The 10,223-nt window shown below is 36.5% G+C and overlaps 1 protein-coding gene across 1 annotated transcript; it reads right to left on the reverse strand.

The window, feature by feature from the left end:
- Positions 1-4,446: 4,446 nt before the first annotated feature.
- Positions 4,447-8,809, reverse strand: LOC145787514 (uncharacterized). Its single transcript, XM_082599271.1, has 5 exons — positions 8,699-8,809; positions 7,644-7,739; positions 7,287-7,442; positions 6,362-6,496; positions 4,447-5,832 (listed from the first exon to the last, which is right to left on the reverse strand). Exons 1-5 carry the CDS (start codon positions 8,753-8,755, stop codon positions 5,257-5,259), a joined length of 1,020 nt encoding a protein of 339 aa, XP_082455397.1. The 5' UTR covers positions 8,756-8,809; the 3' UTR covers positions 4,447-5,256.
- Positions 8,810-10,223: the final 1,414 nt, after the last annotated feature.

Below are 10,223 nucleotides of genomic sequence, written 5' to 3' on the forward strand. Positions count from 1 at the left end.
TAAAACTATACATCTTCTTTGATTTCCCGGTAACACCTAGATAAACAACACACTGCCAAAAATTCTGCTATGACCATTGATATGCAATTGCCAATGACCTGTGAAGGTGATCAAAATGACGTTGCTGAGGCACGTCATGAGCAATAAAAATTATGCTTGATCTTGGTCAATAAATTTTAACTTCATTTGTTTTAGGTAGTTTTTTTTCCAAAATATTTCTAGCATAAGTATATGAAGTGTGAATAACTTTACGATATCGCAAAGTTTTGCCTAATTTTTTTGTCATTACTGCTATGCGTAGCAGAACGTGACTACTTATCCTACTACATATATGTATGACAGGGGGCGTGTATTTTCCCATCCATAACAGGGAAAAGCGTCATCTATTCTAAAGCAGAGCTTCCCAAACTGGCGATTGCGACCTCTCAAGGGGTCGCGTAATGAATTTCAAGGGTGCATAGAGTTATCAATTTTATATAAAGTAGTGCATATTATCCTATGATACTTTTCAGAGTTTATATCAAAACGCAATTGTTAAAACTGATGTAACAGTTCGAACTATTATTCTTAATTAATTAATTATTCTTAAAGGAGTTTTAGATTCTGCGTAAATAGGCCTAGCCCTAGTAGTGGGCTAGCTTAAGAACTGCATGCTAGTAGCTAAATATTGAAAAAGTAAAACTAATCGAATCAATGGATAGCTGGTTAAAACAGATCGAACGGTTATGGTAATTTCGACGAGTTTTTCACAGAAATGGGGTTATTTTGAAAGGACTGTATTGATATGTGTACTGAAGGAGCTGCTGCAATGACATTACATACAGCTGGGTTTCATACAGAAGTGGGTGGTTGATTTCTGAATCTTTATCTTCGGACTGACAAAGTCTTTATAGGCTATTTCTGGTAGTTTCGCATACTAGTAGAAGCTTTTGACGCAGGGCCGGTTACCGAGATTGGCAAAGTTAAGATTCCGATTGTTGAAGTGTAGTTACCGGGAAACTATTCCATCCATTAGGTGCCACGGAATGGAGAGCAGTTCTTAACGTGCGTTGCTCAAGCGCACACCCCGAGAGTCGAACCAGCGCCGCTTGATCTTGAAGCTTCTTCGTTCACGAAGTCACTCTTTAACCAACTGAGCTACCGGAGTAGACCAACAAAATTTACACACTCTATAGGGCCTACGCTAAAATTCATTACGAGACCCTAAGTTTTAATAAAACATCTTCTCATCGAAATGCTGTTGTGTAAGATGCTGTGAAATTATAAACATTATGAAGAGTCTCGCACTCAATAGCCTACCCGCATTTTTACAAGCTTATATGATGAGATTTAGAGTTCAGAGATTCAGAATTAGAGTACAGAGTTTAAATCCCTTTTACTGCATTATGAAGTAAGGTGGCTCACAAAACTAAATCTTTAAAAAGGCTTTTGAGGTTGAAAAATGAAGTCGTGGTTTTTCCAACAAAAAAAAATGACAGACTTGATCCTTCATTTCTGCAATGACATCTGGCTTTTGAAATTATGTTATTTGTGAGATTTGCTTAAAAAAAAATGAAAACTTAATTTATCCATCTAAGGAAAAACACCATATTTTCCATTGCCGTCATTATGGAGTTTTATTCGATGTTATTTCATATTCAGAAAACCGCAAAACCGATGCAATTCTACGGTACATCATGGAAGCGTACAAAAATGAAAGTTGATGCTAATTTGACTTTTTAAGGAATATTGTCGCAGTAGGTAGGCCCAGAGGTAGTGACACCAAGCACAAGACGGTCGAAATGGTGAAGACGTTGGATATTGTTAATGTTTATCTTTAGCCAGACACAGGAAGAACATGACCCCTTTATGGTTCTTCGGATGACCGTAATCATGTTTTTGAGGAGCAATGGCGTAACCAGGGGGGGGCAAGTTAGCTCCCGAAGTATTTTTGAATATGCATTTAACCAACAAACTTGTAAGCTATTGAAATGCTGTAGAAAATTTTGTTAAAAAAGATCAAATTTATACGGCATTTAGTCATGTAACACTTTCGCTGCTATCAGTAGTCAGATGCAGTGATAAGCAATTTTATTATTTGACATTTTGCTTGTCGGTAGACAAATGTAATTTTAAATGTTTGTTTTCACGTACGACGCACACCTCAGATCTAATATAAACAATAGATAATAATTAATCAGTCTACTATGTTGTACGTTGTATGAAAAGTATCCGTTGGGATATTGAAGCCTACCATTGAACCAACCATTTATTATCCTAGTCTAGTCCATTTATTCTTCTAGGTGTTTTGGTTTTAATTAACTTAAAAAAACTTTTCATTCTCTGTTACAGCATTATCTGACAGTATTTTTATATTGAATAGGCTGAAATTACCCTGAGAATGCGCAATTTTAAGGCATTTTTAAAGGCAAGAATGGCCCCCAGACCCCCCTTGCGGCTGCTCATTTCCTCCTTGCAGAGTTCTGTGCTGGTTACCTTGCGCATTACTACTCCTAAAAGGCCTTCCAAAGTTGTTCGTTCATCGTCAATTAAAATTTAACTTTAACTTCAATTTTAAAGCAATTTGTATATCGCCATCGTTTAAGTTTAAGCCGTCATTAAAAATGTTGCCATTCCTGGAAAAAAACTTTGTTCCCCCTATAAAAATGATCTGGTTACGCTTTTGCAGAGGAGTAGAAGCTCAAAATTTACTTTTTCTGGTGTCGTCTCTATATTGTGACTAAAATTTTAGCTTCCTTTAACTCAACAAAATATTTTGAAGCAACGCATAAGAACTTATGTAATTTTCGTCAAAACCATGAAGAAAATTTTGGAAATATTCTTGTTGACTTAAAAGGTGAAGTTGTGTATTTTGTGTTTGTTATAAAACAAAATCAAAAAATTAAAAAAAAGCAAAATATTTTTTGACAAATTAACAAAAACGATAACCAATCTGTCGAAGTTGAGTATATAGCGACTCTAAGCGGATATTTGTACATATTATTCTACCACAAGCTGTTTTATTGTGAGTAGTCAGGTAGTGCTGACGCCAGGAAGATCGCTCCTTTTCAACACAAGCTGCTGTAGCGGAACTAAAAAGCCAATATTATATTTGTTTTTCTGAAGCCACAGAAGCTTTTACCTGCAGCAATTTGATATTGTATAGTCCAGGAGTGTCGAAACTACGGCAGCGGGCCAATTGGGGGCAGCGGTCTAGTTTTTATAGGTCCGCTGCAAATTTTGAAAATGTAATTGAATATGACCCGCACAAGAAGCTTGAGTACAACTCTATTGCACTTCTCAGTTTCAACAATAGATTGAGCCAGCCATGGAAACACTGCTACGCAACTGTTACCGCTACTAAACAAATTTAACAAAGAAAAAAGTTTACCGCGAGTCACCAGAAATGGCAGCACTCAAGAAACGAAAGCTAGCTAGTTGGTGTAGAAAATTTCAAACACGATAGAAAAATAATTATTTTTTCAAAGAAATGTAATTTCGCCAACACGCATGTGGAAAAACGTTAATTACAAAGCCTATTTTTAGTGGAGGCTGGAGGGTGGTCCGTTTGAGCAAAGTAATGGTCCGATTAAGTGAGGAAAATTGCAAAGAAAAATCAATTTAGATTTGGGACCAGCGAAAAATGGTCCGATTAAGCGGGTAGTCCGATTAAACGTGCTAAGGCCGAATTTTAAGGACAAAAATGAGTGAAAATGTAATGCCGACCGCCAAAACTCACGAATAGCAAAATGCGGCCCGGGGCTAAAAAACTTTGGGCAGTGGGCACCCCTGGTATATGGCTATTGGGGAGCCTTCAATAGACAACTGCTATGTCTGCTAATGGAAATGTTCTGTTCAGTCGATGAAGTTCATCTCTGTATAACCATGGACATGGACGAGCCAGTGTTCTCACCACTCGGCATAGCCGAGTGGTGAGAACACTAGAACGGCAATCGAAAGGGCGCCGGTTCGACACCACTCAAGAGCATACGGCTGTGTCTGTGGCAGAACACTTGAAGGCATGCCTGAAGGTGGACACGAAGATTGGCTTCCTTGCCTTCCTGTCCACTTAATCTAAATCTTCAACCACCGGGTGTAAGCCTGGATACGACAAACAAAAAAGGGGGAATGTATTTTTTGCTTATTTTTGACAAGTTTCTTCTTATTTTTATCCACTTTGATATGATGGTGTTGATGAGTAAATGATGAATTAACGAAGAAACAGATTTTGTCAAATCACGTGCGGCAGTTCACACAAGTGGTGTTGAGTCGATGAATATTTTTTAAAGACAATGTTACAGAATAACATTTAGATTCCATTGTAGCTTTCTTGGAGCTGGCAAGATCTATGAACAAGCTAAACAGCAAACAATTGATCTGCGCTGTCTCAAAATTTGCACATCTCTCTTAACGGCAAGTGAACCTAAAAACTATTAAAGGTTTTCCAATACAATACGACAATTGTGAAATGTATAAAAAATAAATTTGTATTTGCACGTAGTGTTCAATAAATATGACATAAATAAATGATAAATACAAATAATGTAAACACTTCACCTTTATCACTTAAGCTGAAATCGTTGAACTTTTGTGATTTATCTATTACAGTAATTAACACAAACACCCCCGACCCCTAACTAACAACCCGCAACCTTTTCCATACAACTTTTGTGTAAGCATTTTTGTCTGTTTCATGGTTAAATCTAAACTACTCATATTGGTAGAATGCTATGGTTATACATAATCTGGTATTTGATTATACAAAATGCAAATATGCTTTGAAGAAGACATAAACATTCTCCGAATTTTTATAAATATTAAGACTTTCTGTCTGGTATTCAAGTATAGGCTAATATGTATTACTTGCAGGTCTCTTGGCCTATTTGGAAAGTTTCTGCAATGAATAATTTATTCAAGAAAGGAATTTTGTATAGAAAGAAATTTCTGCTATAAAAGTATTTTGGAATTCCTTTTCCTTACGTGCAGTAAATTGTTGTTGGGTTATCTTGTTCGGTTATGAGGTCTGTCATTTGTTAAAGTAATCATGTGTGTAATACAAGGCTAGTACAGTATCGCTTGGTCATGGCATATAAAGTAAATTTGTGTCGTGTTTTAAATTATAAAGAAAGCCATAAACATAACAACATTTATTTCCGAAAGCCTTAGAAATTAGTTAGCGTTTCCTGTGATGCTACTTCATAGCAGCAATGTATGATCATGTAACAATGGATTGACAACAAAAGGAAAATGGCAGGTAATTATGATTGTTTTAAAATATCATCTTGATAGCTTGCGCAGTGATCTTGCAGTAGCAAGTATAGCTTCCCGGCCACTTCGTAATGTCTTCGTCAGGCTGCTACGTCGATGCTCCTTCTGCACCACTGCAGGCGCCGAAGCCATTGAGATCAAACTGTTCGAGCTACTGGAAGATATTGCTTCTGACGAACTTCGGAGGCTGTCAAACCTTGACGATTTGTTGTGTTTCTGTGGGATTTTAATCCAATCAATGACACTTCGACGTCGTCTGTTTGCCGACGCCGGTGGTTTGTTTTCATCAGATTTATTGTTCAGGGAACTTTCACCGAGAAACTCAACTTCCAATTGGCTGTCAAGCGAGTTGGCATTACTTGAATTATGCACTATGTGATCGATATCAGGACTGCAGTTTGAACTGCTGCAAGATGAATTCCTTCTAGGCAGACACGATGCGTTGTCTGAGTCAGCCATTAAGCAAGGTGACGGGACATTAATAACAGAAGGTCCTTCGTGTATATTTGTAAAGGTCATCACATGAATAAATTCTTTAAGACTGACCATTCCATCTCCATCTGTATCCGCTTCATTCATCATTGCCTGCAAGAAGTGTAGATTTAATATTTCAATCTTCAATTTTTCACAAAATACCAACAAAAGTTTTTTTAACCTCCTCAGATTACTGATGATATCATCACAGGCAGTAAAGGCCGCAAAGATAACTCGTGCTATGCATTATTAATGCATTCATCCAAAGACTGCAATGCAGACATGTGAACTTTTACGGATCATCAGGTAAAGATGGTTGGGGATTTATTGTAATCTACGTGATCTGGAAGATTTTCAACAGCTTTCAGCAATTTTCTGCAATGTCTAAAACCTTTAATCTTTCAGTTCACGTAGAAATTCAGTGCTATAATTTCCTTTCTTCTTGAAATGCTATGTGTGAACACATGTTAGTTATATTTGATAATATTTATGGAAACTCTTGTGTATCAATTCTATTGCAAGAAACGTATAAATGTGATAATACTGTTACAGAACAAAAAATACGACTTTGTGACTGATAGTTTTGTCGGAGTGATTGTTGATGAATTTACGGTTTAAACATCGTTACAACTCTCTCTACCTGCACGTCCTGATCTGTGACGTCATCCCCAAGGCTAGACAAAAGATTTCGCAATTCGTCTGGGGAAATGAAACCATCTCCATCTTTATCGAACTCTCCAAAAATTCTTAAAACTTCATCTTCCGGTATACAGTCCTGAAAAAGAAGATCTTAGTTAAAAGCCACTTACTCAAATGCAATATTTATTTTTTTAAGGTTTTGTAGTTTTCGTTATTTATAAAATGGTTCAATTAAAAATTCATTAATATTAAGGACAGTAATTTCAGAATCTCCGGCAAGCAAAAATAGCTTTTCATTCAACGCGTCATTTAGTGGGAGAAAGGTGGCTATTGTTGCAAGAGGAATGCAAATTGAAATTTGGCCAAGGTCCAGTGTTATTTTTACAATCAATATTTTTAGGCGAGATTTCTGTCGATGCGAAAGGCATCGGTCTAATTACGCAAGAACGTGCTGACGTGAGAATGACGCGTACGCATTGCGTAAAAACGTGTGGTTCTAGAAAATACAGCCTTGACATTTTTGACGCAGTTTTGTACTCTGCTTCATATTCACATTTAAAAAGATGTTTTGATAATGTAACGTGTTCCATACACCACGCTTCGCCAATGAAATATTCATTAAGCAAATAAATTACAAAGAAGAGATGCAATCTCTTGAACCCATTGAAGACTTATAATGGACTGTGCTTGAGTATTTACGTATTTATCAAAAGATGTTCAGATAAGCTTTTTGAAAGCTTTTACGCTTGAAATCAGCACAATGGAATCCGTTTAAAACTCCTTTTCACTACCAACGTCAAAATGCATTGTGTCACTCCACCGACGGTAGAAAACTCACTTTAAAGTCTAATGGTTGTCTCTCTTGCTTTGTGCTGCATCCCATTTTAACAAAATTAGCAAGTGACAGATTTCTAGGGAGAACTTACTGTGATGATTGAAGTCATGGTGGCAAGAAACTCCGAGAATCCAACGCACTTTTCGCAATCGTTAATGTCATTGTGGTCAACTACTCTTCCTACAAAGTTTAACATCACATCTTCTGATAAAAAATATCCCATGGAATTTGCGACTGTTGTGACATCCTGTAACACACAGTAAGTATAAATAGAAGATAAAATACGTACAGCAGTGGGTTTATCAGATGCCAAAATATCTACTTTATAAGCCTGTTATGTTAGCGTAATAGGCTACTACTTGACCGAAAAAATAATGCTATCACTCAATCCTAACTATTGACAAAAGTGTTGCCCGTTGACAAAAACAGAATTTTTAAAGTTAGCTACCTGGACTGAGATTTTTCCAACATGAGTGTGATCCAGCATGCCAAACGCTTCTTTGTACTGAACGATCAGTTCGGAAGGGAAATGGTCTTCCATAACCTGAGAGAAAACATTAGTTCATGAAAATTTTTATTCTATTATAAACTGCCGGTTTATTATTCAAGACTACAAACCTTACAAATGCACGGTAAATCAATATAACTGTGCTGACTAAATATATTTGAAGTTAGTTATATCAGCTACTGATGACGTACTATATATATTTTAGTTTACTTATTGATTTTTCAATATGTGGGTTGTAAGGGTTTTCCTAAAATATTTTAAATATCAAAGAACGGATGATCAAGAAAATATCATGCTTTGTTGCCGTCTGTAGGCTACTATCGTCTTCCTTCCCTTATAACTGACCCTTCAAAGGTTTTTGCTATATTTATCGTGCAATCAAAACACTAAAGAGGTTGTTTGTATATCAATTATGCCTTGGTTTAAATGCGTGAACAGGTTTGAAGTATTCCGTGTGACGTTAATGGGATTATCTCCCGGATTCTCCCTCGCAACTGGAGCTAATAATGCTACCTGTGCTTCGAAATACACTTTTTCTTACACTTGTAGTTGTTGTAGTTTTCAGCAACTGAAACTTTGTAGATATTAATGGAAACAATTGCGAAGCAATTTCATGTGACCTTATCGGTCTCCACTTGTTTATGTTAACCAACGCATGAATTTGTTTTCAGAGATGCTTTGTTGCTAAGTGACCGTGTCAAGGAAAAACCTTGTGACTGCTAAATTGACCAAACTGAGGCCTAAAACAACATGCTGCTTTATGTTAGGTCATGACCTAAAAGTTAAAAGCATTCCGTTGACATGATTTTTAGTTTGAATTATTTGCTTCAAGGGTGCGACTTTATTGCTCCTTTGTCAAATCATCAGCAATTGCAACTTCTAATAATTCAGTGGTCAAACAAACTACAGCTTAAAATCATATGATTTTTCAATAAAGCGGTCATTTTCAAATGTAAAAATATCAGTATCATCAATCGAAAAAAATAATGTCTTACCTTCCATGAACCAGTCGGTTGCTTGCTTTCGTAACGATATGTCTCTAAATTTTTCATCTTGTATATTTTTTAGATATATTCCAATCTATATGACTTTTTACTGACGACGTTTTAACATTATAAGAGCGGCCATGATTGTCAAGCGTTCATAAGCAAACCAGCCTTTTTCTCTATCAACTTTTTTCTCTTCTGTTTGGTTGGAGGCTCTCTCGTATTTTAAGGTCGGTCGATAAAGCTATTCATTTCATTTTTAAACCTCTTTGTGAGAGTTTATTTGTAAATAAAAAAACAGCGGGTAACTTTATTTCTGTCAGAGCTGCAAGTCTGCAATTCATTGGTTTACACCCAGTCCACCATTTTTAAACGTACAATTATCGGAGAGTTCACAGAAAGAAGTCACTTGCCAATTCAGCTAAGTTTAAACGAATTGTATATTTGCCAGATTCACAGTATTTTTCAGTCAAATAATAATCAATAATCATAATGTTAAGGTTTATTTGTTGTCGCTCTACAACTGCTAGGTTCTTTTAGCGACAGAGTTCATTTTTAATTTTGTATCAGATTTACGATTTCCAACACATCATGACTCCACTTATCCTCACAGCGTCATGCAAGAAAGAACACAATTGGTACCGTTTTTAAAGTCTTTGGTATGACCCGACCTGGAATCGATCTCAGATATACCAGCTCTAGAGCCGAAAGCGAAACCCCTCCGTCACTGAGCTGGTAATAACTATGAATGGTTTGAAAGTTTTGTGAGAATCGAAGCAAAAATAGATTTGATGCCATGTAAAATCAAGCAGTTTCTTTCACAAACATAGCAATTCCCGACAGGATTCCTGCTACTTCCAATTCAATCTATCTTCCGCTTACGCTGCCTGATTTACCTCCATCATGGAGTTTCCGGCTCGCACCAAACATGATGTATTTGAAGACTGACCAAAACATAAGAGAATACTGAAAAGTTTCGGTCTTCATCAGGAAACAGGAATATTATCGTTTTTAATAGCAATTGCAACGTTCCTTTGATGAAAGTTTCGATGCGTAAAATGTCATTGAAGGAATAAAACAACTTGTATGTTTCTACTTTTACTTTCGCATTCATCAAATGAACGTCACAACTATTGCTTGAAACGACAAAACAGAAGTGTCCGTCAGTGTTCCTAATCCGTTTTTTTTTTCTTTTTTTTTTCTGGTTTTAGTGAATATGTTGTTATGCATTCACACAAGAATATGAAAATTACTCACAGCAAGGGTTTAAAGCTCCAAACAATCTCAAAAACCAAACAAGCCGCTGTACTTTGACTTCAGCTGCAGAATGTGACACTGAAAAATAACTCTTGAAGCTTTGGGCAATGAGTCAAGGATCCAAAATAGTGACAAGCGGAATTTCAGTGACTCATGGGCTGAACAAAAATATGAAACAAATTCAAAGTACTGTTGAAGAGCTGTTTCATTTGTATTGTTTCCCAGCTTATTGGTAACCAATGCGCGACAGACGAAAAATCAATTAGGTGTGCAGGGC

This window comes from Aplidium turbinatum, chromosome 18, assembly GCF_918807975.1.
Source record: "Aplidium turbinatum chromosome 18, kaAplTurb1.1, whole genome shotgun sequence".
Classification (NCBI taxonomy): Eukaryota; Metazoa; Chordata; class Ascidiacea; order Aplousobranchia; family Polyclinidae; genus Aplidium; species Aplidium turbinatum.